The following is a 12,466-nucleotide window of genomic DNA, read 5'->3' as shown; positions in this document are numbered from 1 at the left end:
GGTGTTATTCTAAATAAAACTGACATGATCCACCAACACTTTCAGAAGCACAGATGCTTTGTCCCACTATTTACTAAAGAGGTTCACACTTAGATTAAAGCAGTGAAATCAAATCACTGAATAAAGCCTCGAACAACATAATGATTTAAGGAATTCGTGGAGAGCTTCTGGTAGGAAGAAAGTTACACCAAGGCAAAATTAGATTGTTTTTTGTACAACACCAAGAGGTGCAATCCAATATGGGTGCAGTTGTTTTGCTGAGCACCTTGTGTGCTTTCATTTGTCCTTGTTCTCCTCTGCAACATCGGGCTGCAACCCACAAATTCAAATGCTGCATCCAAGGCCCATCAGTGTCTGACTGAGAAGAGGAGTGTTTGTTACAGGAACCACCAGCCATGAAATTCTCTCTCTGAATGACACTGCTTTGTTATTGTTGTTTTTCCAGCATAAACTACGTGGGTTGGGATATGCACAGCCCCCGATATTTAGCGACATTTTTAAGGTATACATAATGCAAAGAATGATATTAATTTGTTGTGTACTTCAGAGCTTCTGAGTGGAGCTGCATCAGGACAAGATTTCCCAGTGTGTTTTTAGTGGGGAAGATTGCACTGTCCTTTCACCAGCTTGTTTAAAGAGCAGAAGAATTTGTAGTGGGATATATTATGTTTGCTTCTTATTTTCTCTCTTCTTGTTGTAAGTAAAAGAATGCAGCTTCAGGGGTTCACACTTGACTGCTTTCAGTTCAAGTTGATAGTCTGAGCTAAATGGATCTTCCTGTCCAGATACTGTGCACGTTGTTAATCCCTTGATTCAATGACACTTGTAAGGAGCTGGTTACTCATAGTTGGCTGCTGTGCAAAGATGAACCACTCTGGAGGAGTTCTACTTGCTTTATGAAAACCCACTTTGAAATAAGCCCAGTTCATATTTAAAGAAATCAATTACAACAAGTAGTTTCACGTTTTATTGACTGCAAATCACCCAGTGCCTTTTTTTGAAAAGGTTCACAGTAACTGTTTACTTTATAAAAGATTCTATTTTTCCTTGTCTTCATGGCCAGCAGTGAAAACTCTTTGTTATCTGGGTGCACAAATGGATGGAGGACAGGCACAAATATTTATTGTAGTTATCTGTATTATTCAGAGTAAGAGTGGATGTTACTTTCAACTCAAACAGGAGTCACAGAAATGAGGGGCTGTGAGTGCTCTGGGAGTATAAAACCTTGAGAAAACACTTGTCAGAGCTGGCCTTCCCCTTCCAGGGAGAATGTTCTGCAGAACCAGAATTACAGAAAATACACAGGGTTATTAGGATCAGTTGCTTCTGTTTTAGCAAGCTACCTGTTGGAATGAAAGCCAGCCAGCCATATTTTATTGCTGATAGATTTTCAGTCATGTTTTTAAATTCCCCTTCAGCTATTGTAGCTTTCTCTCGTTGCTTCTGCTTTTCTCTCTTCAAGCTGCTGCTTGCAAGGCATCTCCCTCGTTATTGGCCATTGTTTCCTCCCTGATTCCAGCCCTTCACACAGAATTGGAGGGTTTCATTTCCCCACCTTTTAACCTTCCATTGTTCACTTCTCTCTGCAGCCCTGACCCAGACTCTTCACACAAAGCCACCTCTCATCCTTGAGGACAGAGGTTTTATTTCTTTTCTCAGGTGGATTCTGATCTGTGTGTCTGTATTGCTGCAGGCAGAGCTTCAGATATTTGCAGGTATTGCCACATTGAGCCCAGTAATTTTTCTTTTTAAATCTTATTCAAGCTCTTCTGGGTCAATTTCCTCACCTATCACCTTCCAACCTGTCACAGAGATGTCAGACATTTGCTCTGACACGAAACAAGTTTTGAAGCAATCCTTAGCATTTTTTTAATGTAATCCAAACAAGATTCTCTGTCTCTCCCTGATGTGTGAGCAACTGAAAGTAAAGCCCTAAGGTGAACTTGTCTCCCTTCTGCAGACACATGGAGCTCTTTGAATGCTTCCCTTGCATTGCTGCTGTAATCTTAATGAGGGCTTATTGATAATCATGTGAGTATGGCAAAAAAAAAAGAAAAAAAGAAAAAAGGAAAAAGGATTGATTTTCACTTCCCGTGATTTTAATTTAATTTATGTGTGGAAAATGTGTATTCATCAACTTTTCCATTCCTTTGGGATGTGCCATCAAACACATACACATATATGCTTTGTTATTAAAATGATTGAAGTGTTTTCTGCACAACTCTGTGACCAGGTCTCTCCACCACGATAGAAATTGCCTCTGATTAAGCCATCCCCAGAGCTGTGCCTGAGCCCAGAGCCTTTCCAAGTCCTTGCTGTTGGTTTTCCAGGGAGTTCTGGGAAGGTTCTGGGTCCCCTGGCCCTTGTGACAGCGAGCACAGCCCAGCAGCAGCAGTGCCGGGTGCCGGAAGGGTGTCTGGCACATGGCTCTGCAACTCCCACTGCTATTTTTTGCTTTCCTTCCTAATTGATAACTCCTGCCATCTGTTCCCGAGCCATCCCTCTGCTGTCCTTTCCCACACAGTCTCCTGCCCCTGTGCCACCCTCGGAGCTCCGGCTGAGTGCCCTGAGGCTGCTGCCGAGAGCTGGTGGGTACCAGGGGCAGCTGGGTGCTGAGATGCTGCTGACAGAGATGTAACAGCAGGTCAGCTCAGGCTGGGCTCTCCCAGCAGCATCTCACTGGGCTCAGATGCTTCTCTCTCCATGCTGCTTTCACTGCAGCTCCCTCAGCAAACTCCACAGATTTTTTTTATTCGGGGAAAGAAAAAACCACCCAAACCCTTAGCTTTAAAAAATCTGTTTCATTGTTGCTCTGAGGTAGATTCCTTCTGAATCTCTCACCACTGCCTGGGTTCAAGACTTTCTGGAGTAAGTCAGTGAATCTAGAAGCACTGTAGCAACCTAGGTTGTTTCTTTTTCTTCCCCCAAGCGCCTTTATGTTCTTTCCAGTCTATATTTGAATCTCTCTTTTCTTGTCTGTCTCTCCATTTGGTGGCTCAGCATACGGGAAGCTGTTTTATAGAGCAGAGAAATGCATTTCTACATGCAAAGGACTGAATTTTTAACAAGAACCTAGATGTATGTACCAGCTAGAGGGATCTTTCTGGCAGGAGCTCCAAAATGGACAAAATCAAGAAAGAATAAATCATGGCAATCATAGCTGTGGGCAACCATTATCAAAGAAGCATTGGACCTTCAGGGTGTGTTGTAGGGACAATTAAATAAGAACATTGGGCATCTAAGTGCTTAAAAATAGATCCTCAAGAGTATGTAAGTCACTGATTTTCCATAAATTTCTAGTGGGGGTTTTGGACTCAAACACCCATAAAAACTGGTAACCTGTTGTTACAAATGCACAAAAAATGCTCATCAAAACTAACCTGAGACCCCATGTTTTGATCTCTATTTAAGGTGGCCTTTTCCTCTCACAGACATTCCCATGCAGAGCTCCCACAAGTTGTCCTGAGCACCTACCAAAGAAATAGGGAAATGAGGGTTTACCTCATCTCTGTTTGGAAGGTTCCTCATGATTTGTAGATTAAGGATGCTAATGGTTTATATTATGCTTGGTTATAAGCACAGTCAAATTATTAAGTTTTTGTCCTGAGATGATAATACCCATGCTAGAGTTGTGAGGCAGAAAATCTTCCAGGAACAAGTGGAAGCTGCTGGAATATTTTCTTTTTTAATTTCCCAGCATGGCAGAATTTGGGACTTCTGTTAAAATAAACAAATCCTAATAAGCTATTAGTGAAAATGAGAGAAGCTCAAAAACTGCAGCTGCAAGTGTTCGCTGACTTCCTTGATTGTCACATTTTCCCATTGTACAATAGTGGTTATTGCAGCAGGCTCTGCCATGTAGGAAGAAATGATATTTCCTGCGTTGGGGGAAAGACAGGCAGTTAAATGGAATAAAATGATCACTCATCAGGTGATCTCTCTCATGGTGTGGGTCGGAAAGAGTTTCCACGAAACTTAATAATTTCAAGTGACTTTCATATTTTGGATGTTTTTATAACACTGATTAGAAACCTCCAGATGATGAAATGTTACAGCTCTGGCAAGAATCTAATAAAAATCCCCCCTGGGATTGATTTTGATTGACTCCAGTTGCCTGTCTGTTTTTATTTTACTGTATATGAACAGACAGGAATGAGCAGGATTGAGTTAACCCTTCCCTGGCCTAATTCCTGTTCTCAGGGGCCTCAGCTGTCACTGCTTTCCACCAGTGACACACAGAGAAAGGAAAAAGCAGTTTAAGGGTTCTATTAACACTCATAGTTCCTTTGTAGTTTGTAGCTCCAACTATAATCAGAGGGATTGGATGAAGACATTAGAAAATGGAACCCACACAGGGTTCTAATTCAAATTAGTGGCACAGCCCTGGTGGAGCAGTTCTTGTTCTGGAAATTACATTGATCCTTCTGTGGAGCTAATTAATGCACATATTTATAAATTAATGAATGCAAGTTCAAAGTTATTCTTTAGGAAGCCTTGCATCCATTAGAAGTCAAGAAGAAGATTCTTTTCTTGTCCAATAAATGTATTTAATGATGCACATGTGCTGTGTCCATTCCCTCTGGTAAGAGTTCCACCTGCTAAGGATAGATGCTTTCAAAAAGAAATTGAACCAAAATGTAAAATTATATTAGGAAAGTATTCTTTTCTGTATAAATTAAGCAGTGGGATGCTAAATCATGTTTAAACTGTTCAATTGATTTATGCTTACTAATTCTTTTCAGTGCTATGTAAGTGTGAGATCACTATGCACAACGACATTAAATCCATTTAAGTAATTTATTCCCTGCCTTTCTTGAAGCAGTTTTCTCAGTAAGAAGCCCCTTGATTTTCCAAATAGATGCATTAGTGGAAAAGCCTGAAATAGAATAAATATTTGTTACCTGCTATGTAGTTTATATTATTAGAAGGCCATTTTTTAATGTAGGTTACTCTTTCTTTTTTAGACAGTGAATTTCCTATCCTTTGGAACCTTTGTATCTTAGATTTAACTAGATGTGCTTAAAATTTTTGTGATTTTTAGCACCTCCCCCTCCTTCCTATGTGCCTGTTTCAGTTATTTGCTCTTCCTCTGGAAGCATGTTTGCACTGCCAGGCCTAGCTATCCATGGATTTAATTTTTTTTCAGAATTAGGACTTTCCAAACTTCTCTGGTTACATCTTGTATTTCCTGGCATCTGCGCTGAATTTAGCGAACGAGCTTGGTCAGGGTTTTTTTTGTATTTTTACTCTGTACAAAAAGAAATTTGCTTTTATTTCAGCATGATGGAAGGGGAGTATAACTGTGCTTGTATCCCCTCTGTTTCAAACTGGAATGTAGGAATATAGGAAAGGGATTCTGTGTATGGCAGGTTTGTCTCCATCCTTATTGTGGTCATGATGCAAAGCTTGGGGCGATTTGTGCTTCTCCTCAGATTGGTCCTTTGGAATAAATAAATAAATAAATAGATAGATAGGGAAAAGGGAATAAATAGCCAAGAGTGAGGAGGAAAAGGGAAATCAATGGGGGAAAAGAAATAGACAGCGAAAAGGAAATAAACAGCAAAAAGTGAGTAAACAGCAAAAAGCAAATAAATAGCAACAAGCAGATGAACGGTGAGATGCTCAGCGCACCCGGAGTGAGCTGTGCAGGCTGAGAGCGACAGGCAGGTCTCTGGCAGCTCCCAGCCCTGGCCAGGCTTTCCCCTGCCCAGCCGCAGCTGCTCCAGCGCCTCTTCCCGCCTGGCAAAGGGGAATTTTTGGCCCCCGGGGCCCCGCAGCTCCCGCAGCCGGGCTGGGAGCAGGAGAGCAGGAGAGCAGAGCATCGTCTGCGGGCTGTGGCGGCGGCAGCTTCACATGACTAATGCTGGGAAGGAGAGCAGGAGCGCTGCTTCTTTTTTTTTTTTTTTTTTTGCTCTCTTCCCTTCCCTCTTTTTTTTTTTTTTTTTTTTGAGCAGCTCCAGTCTGTGCACAGTTGGCTCCCAGCTGACAGACAGAATGTGGGGTGGGCTTTGTCACCAGAACGCTGGGTACTGCATGCCCAGCTATGCTCGCAATTCCACAGTGCCCAGAAACCTGCTGCTTATGTCAGGGTGCAGCCAGCCTGAACACATAGAAATTGGGTAGCTTTATTGGTTTTTTTAAAAAATATTATTATTATTTTTTACCTTTTTTTTTTTTTTTTTTTTTTTGCCTCTTTCTTCCCTGCAAAGGTTATATAATGAGGGGATTGCTGCTAAAGTAAAAAGGGAAAATGAAGTCTTTGTTAAATGCCTTCACAAAGAAAGAAGGTAAGCGATGAAAGCAGAACACTTTGATGTTTCAGACCGGTGTTTTCTTGTGTACATTTAATATGATGGGCTTAGTGACTCTTTAATTAATCAGTTCCTGTGATTTCTCGTTCAAAATTATTTGATGTTAGACAGTCCATGTAGGCAAGTGGTTATTAAAGCTGGATGTGACTTTATTCCTTTCAGGATTTTCTCTGAAGAATCAAGTAGTTATGAAAATGTTTTTGTTCCCTAAGAAATGCGTTTGGAGACAGGGAAGGATTTTCCTAGGTGCATTTTGTCAGTGAATGGTGCTGAATTGCCCCTTCAGATGTATGAAGTGCCAGGAATAGAATTCAGAGAGCTGAGGAAGGATTATGTGGTACTTTCAAGTATGCTTTTAGGGATGATAAATTTAAACTTTTGGGGCATGGAATTAGTTCAGGCATCTTCATGTCATTTTATATCGAGTGTTTTTTCCCAAGCAAGTTTTGCCACAGTTATACTTGCAGTTCTGAACGTGGTGAAATATTAGGGAAAGGCTTACAGTGTCCAACAGGGACTAAAGCATGGATGCTTGCATTTCATAATTTTGTGTTGTGGTTATGTTTTTTAATTTTGAAAATAATATAAATAATGCTGATAAGAAGGAGCTAAAAAAATATCCACCCACTTAGAGTTTGCAGATTGCTGGGGAAAAGAAACAGTTGGGTGGAATATTAATCACTTCAGGCACGGAAATGCTTATTTTTAACTCTTTCTATAAAAGATTTGTGTCAGACACACATCAATTGGTGTCATTAGTTGTCCCTTTCCCTGTTTATTTCCTGTAGTAAAGCTAATTTTGCTCGTAGTTCGCTCCTCAAGAATAGAACGTTAATAAGCAAAGCAAAAGCTAAACTCTTAAATGGGCTTTGTAAAATGCTTCTGAGGTGTGTAAGGGAAAAAGAATTGCTCTGCTCAGGTGCCTGGAGGGTGGTTTGTCAGCTCTGTGAGTACAGATGTGCTCTGCAGCTCGCTGTCCATGCTGTCACCCTGCCCCAGCCCCCTGTCCTTGTCCTGCCTCCCCCTCCCACCAGCAGAGATCCCACCAGCCTCCCCAGAGTCTCAGGAAACATCCCTAAAACGCTGGCAATATTTAGTTTCCTCAGCCTGGGGCTGGAAGGCTGGGCAGGCTGCTTTCAGGTTCAGGAAAAATGAAAATCTGAGGGTCAGACCCAATTTTTTCTGAATGCAAGGCGAACTTTGGTGACCTGAGGGAGCAGCATTAGACCTTCAGGCAGCAAACCTGAGTGTGCCAAACACCCCCTGTATTCAGTCTGTATGCTTTCTCCTTGGCTGAATTCTGCTTTGTTGTGCCTGGGAAAGATCCCCATCTTCAATGAAGTAATTTCTGGAGTTGTATTCCACATATCAGAAATAAAGGAATGCAGAAATGTCGCATCTCTGCCCCACACGTCAACCTAAGGGTCTGTGTGTGCCACTTTTGGAGCTAAATGCTGGGAGTTTGCTCGAAGTTAGCACTAACTGGGGCTTTCACTGTGACATCTGAAGCACCAAGGTGCTCTCATGACATCCTTGGCTGCTTTGAAACCTTAAAGAAATATGGAGTGGGAAAAAGCTTGAAATGTCAGGAAAATTATAGAGAGTCTCTGCCGGTTTCCAGCATAAGCATTGGACTTTTGTGCTTTCTCCTCTTTACCAGCTTTTAAAGGCTACTTTCATTATTTCAAAGGAAAGACAGAAATGAATTGAAGCCCTTTCTGTGCATGCTGTTCCCTTGTTTGGCTGTTCTGATGTCGAGTTGTTTACTAAAAGAAAGTTTCAGCTCAGTGGAAATACAAAGGACCTTATTCTAAAATATTCAGAATTGTGGTTAATCATAAACTGATTCTGGTGAAAATTATATAAACCATTCTTTTACTTGCAGTTCCGTCTTTATTTTATGCTATAAATATGCTCTCAGTTTTGTACTGAAACCTTAAATTTTGCTTTGTTCTCTCAATTAAAGGCTCTATTTCAAGGCAGGACAGATTGATTCCTATGTATATTCATATTTATGTGAATTTATTTACCTCCACAGTATGACAGACATTCTTATTCCATTTTTTGTGTGGTTTTGAAAGGTATTGAATGAGTAGACATTTCTGGCTCTTTATAAATGGCACTTACTGGCACTTTAGACATGTAGGATGATATTTTGTGGGGCTTCTTTCCCAATTTAAATATGATTTTTTTTTTCTTTGAGAGTTACAACAGCTCAATGAAGCCCTCAGGATAATGCCTGGCTGCCTTTTGTTAGTTATACCACTGTGACTTTTCAGATGTAAATCTGTGCACTTTGGCTCAGGTCCTGTGACCCCAAGAGCTCCACTGAGAGAAATTAATGAGGGCAGTTGCAGTAATGGGGATCAAGGCCAGCATGAGGTTTTGGGGTCAAATCCTTTATGATGGGGTAGGAAATTCCATCACATGTGGGTGCTATTTATTAAGGAATTTGCCTTTTAAGTTGCACTTGGAACAAACCGACCCACTAGAGTGGGAAAATGAGAGTGGAAATTTGTGTGAATGCTCATGTGTACCAGGAGCACAGATGGAGGGCTGGACCCTCTGCTCAGAGTGAGAATTTTATTGCCCTTGCTTTGTTTTCTGTTATGGCTCTTTGATTAAGGAGTTTTTTGGAGCCTTTGGATGCAGTGGTGTTCCCTGTGGGACGTGGCACGTGACAGAGCTGTGTATTACCCTGGGGTAATATGCTCTATATACAATAGTAGTGCAGGTGGTAGGAATGCCAGGATTAGAAAGAGGGGAATGCCTAGGGATTGCAGCAGTGTAATAGAGTTCTGCCAGGAGAAGAAGCCGTGTCCTCGATTTTTAACCTGGCAGATGGGGATAAGGTGACTGTTCACAGATTTCAGGTTAGGCCTGAACTTGAGATGGACCAGTTTGGGTCCAGATGGGGGAAGGGAGCTGCAAGTCCACCCCTCAGGATTTCTGCTGGCTAGCCCTGGTTTGTGCCTTTCTAAATGAATTTGTAAACACAGATGGAAAATGAACTTTCTGAGCCTCAAACATGGCAATAATGAGGGGTTTCCCATGTCCTAGAGCACAGTTCAGACTCTTCAGCAGGCTCATGGCACTGGTGTTGCCTCACCATGTATTCAAGCCAGCAAACAGGTTAATTTTGCTCCGTTGTTTTCTATTTAATGGTGTTTTAAGGATAATTCGATCAGCTCAGCTGGCAAGGTGGAGTTTCTGTCTCTGCAGAAGAAACAATGCCATATGTTGCATGTGGTGGTAAACACACAGGAATGTGAAATCATCTGAGATCCCCCTCCCTGTCTCTCTGCACAGTGCCCTTTAGGGAGGCTCCCACCTACTCCAACAGGAGAAGGAGGCCTCCCAGCACCTTGGCAGCCCCCCGGATCCTGCTCCGCTCCAACAGCGACAACAACCTGAACATCAACAACCTCCCCGAGTGGTCAGCCTCCTCCTCCGCCTCTTCACACCGCAGCCTTTCCCCTCACCTCCTCCAACAGATGCAGAATAATCCCAATGGAACTGTAAAAACCGTGGGGAGTTACACTCCGTCCTCCCGGAGCCGCTCGCCGTCCCTCAACAGGCTGGGAGAGGATGCCAAGAGGCAGCAGCACAGGCACATCAGGTGAGTTTGGGCTGTTCCACAGCATGAGGTGTCCCCAAAGGCACCACGCTGGGCTGCCACGTTCCTTTGTGTTATTTGCACTCTCTGCAATGCATATACTCATTCTCAGCACTGTGAACCGTGCCCAGGTGTGAATGTTTTAATTGGAAGCACCAAAGCCAGCTGTTTCCCCACAGAGTTCCAGCAGCCAGGCAGGCTTTCAAGTGCAGCAGTGACTTAACACAGAGTTTGCACCTCCAGATCAAGGTGCTGGCTCCCCACATCTTCCTGTAGTTGAAATAAGGATTGTATTTAACGGCAAGGCAAACTGCTCCTGGGATACCTGGGCCCTTCATGGAACCATGGGTCATGCCTGGAGCCTGTGCTGGGGCTGCTCATGAGTGATGGAGCAGACACTGTTTAAATTCTCTCTTCTGTAGGTGTGTGCTGACCCAGCCAGTGAAATAGAGGGAGTGACTGAGGGATCTGTGTAGGAGGCTGGCCTGGAGCACAGGGGGCTTTTTGAGATGGTGTTGATAGATGTCATGGCCTTCTTTCACCATTCTCCTTGCTGCAGGGTCTTGCATTACCTGTGACTTTGCTGCTCTTCCTTTCCTCTTGAATTAAAAATGTGATCTAGCAGGCACTCTGGGCAACTACCCTGCAGCTCTGTCCCACCAGAGAGCAAATCCTGAGTTACTAGAGTGATGCAGGTGTTGTAAGCCATGGAATGAAGTGGAGGGCTGGGGCTAGGTTTTGATCACAGCTGGGAGCTGCAGCTTTGAGAAGCCACTGCCCTGGACTCAGGAACTCCTGTCAAATGTGAAAGAGATGGAGCTGCACCAGGACAAGGGGCTAAAGTGCTACAAAAATGCAGGGAGGCATCAGAGCTGAGCGCTGCTGGGGAGAAGCAGAGCTCACACATTTTGGCCAAACACATTTAACTCACTAGTCATTTAAAAACTGGGCTTTGTCTCTCCTGTTTCGTAATATATATATATTTATGTATAAAAATCTGCTGTTCAGAGTAGAAAAGGACTTGAACATTGTCAAGAAATGCAGCTGTTGGTTTCTCTTTGCCACTTTTAGGTGTAAGGGATGTTCAGTGGAGTTTTCAAGTAGAACAAAATGTCATGTAGCTGACACTGTCTTTGTTACCTTGCATGTCCCTCTGCTCTCCCTGGCCTTAGGCACCCAAACTGACAGGCTCTGTTTGTGATGGAAACAATACTGCTGGACAGGGGAGATCTGGAGCACTGGGAGACAAAGTTATCTGGGATGTATGATGGGAATGAAGAAATTAAAGGGAGGAAGGGGATACAGATTTCTTATGCCAGTGGTTTCGTGCAGCCAGGCAAGCTCATCTTGCTGTGTTGTATGTTCCAATAATGGCAGAAGCTCAGTTGGGTACAATTTGGGTGGCATTTCCTCACAGAGCTCATATCAGCCTGAAGTCAGTCTGCAGTGAGGCTTCAGCTGGGTGAGGGGTGGCTGTGAGGTGCCTTTCAGAGAATGAGTGTTGTGTTCCACTGGATTCTGCTGATGCCACCAGAGAGAGGTTCTACCTTAGAGCATGTAGCTGAAAGGGATCAAATGTGCTTTTTCATCAGTGTTCCTGGGATAACACATGTCAAATTCTAGAAGTATAAACAATCCTTGGAGCTAGGGGTAACAATTAGAATTGGTTTTTTTTACTAAGCAAACATTTACTTGCTTTGGGTTTCTTCAGCCACTGCCCTCTTCCTTTTCTGAAAACTAGCTCAGATGATAGTGGAAATGAATTTAATGCCTGAGAGTTTGTGGATATAAAAATTTGGTATTTTTCTTAGTGCATTAAATGACTAAACAGCTACTTAATCTGCTACACTGCTGCAGAGTTCTCTCTGTGCCACCAAGACTTGTTTCAGTGAAGTCCAGAGTACATGCAAGAACTGAGAAGAGGGCTGGAGGCTCTCTAAATTTATAAGCAACTAAAAGGATTTTATATATAATTTTTCCAGTAAATAATGCCTTTTCTTGCCACAGGCCCATTTTGCAGTCAAGAATGGCACCTTATATGACACTTTCCTCACAGATTTTGTTTAACTGTGTGACCACCTACTTACTGTCAGCGAAATGTGAGAATTGCTGCTGTCTGTGCTTATTATTTGCAAATAATAACAAATAATAACAGTCACCACGAAGCTGTTGCTCCCCTGAGATGGAAAAGCTCTTTTTGACAGAGCAGGAGGTTGGGTTGTGGAGCAGAAGCAGCCAGAAGGTGCAGGGTGATGGAGAAGGTCAGACTGTGACTAAGGGTTAATGGAGTTTGTGAGATTTGTGTTGTGGAGAGGTGCTGGAAAGCAATGCTGGAAGGGGTTCAAGTGACCTTTGCAGCCCACGTGGCTCAGGTGTTTTATCTTTTTAAACTGAAAGAGGAGAGATTTAGGTTGGATATTGGGAAGAAGTTGTTTCCTGAGGAGGGTGGTGAGGCACTGGAATGGATTTCCCAGAGAAGCTCTGGCTGCCCCTGGATCCCTGGAAGTGTGCAAGGCCAGGCTGGAACAGCCTGGTCCAG

The 12,466-nt window shown here is 43.0% G+C and overlaps 1 protein-coding gene across 3 annotated transcripts in view; it reads left to right on the top strand.

Annotated features, from left to right (window-relative positions):
* SHANK2 (SH3 and multiple ankyrin repeat domains 2) overlaps positions 1-12,466 on the top strand; it is a 278,447-nt gene that overhangs the window by 91,655 nt on the left and 174,326 nt on the right. For 2 of the 3 annotated variants that reach the window (XM_085063353.1, XM_085063352.1), the window contains one exon: positions 9,621-9,930. In XM_085063353.1, coding sequence (XP_084919479.1) covers positions 9,621-9,930 — 310 coding nt within the window. Of the gene's footprint in view, positions 1-5,996; positions 6,288-9,620; positions 9,931-12,466 lie in introns of those variants that run through there. The other variant, XM_085063354.1, reaches the window with a different exon arrangement.

This window comes from Lichenostomus cassidix, chromosome 5 (assembly GCF_008360975.1).
Source record: "Lichenostomus cassidix isolate B80296 chromosome 5, HeHo_3.0, whole genome shotgun sequence".
In the NCBI taxonomy this organism is placed as follows: Eukaryota; Metazoa; Chordata; class Aves; order Passeriformes; family Meliphagidae; genus Lichenostomus; species Lichenostomus cassidix.
Note: the sequence above shows the minus strand (reverse complement) of the source record. Positions and strands in the feature narration are given on the sequence as shown.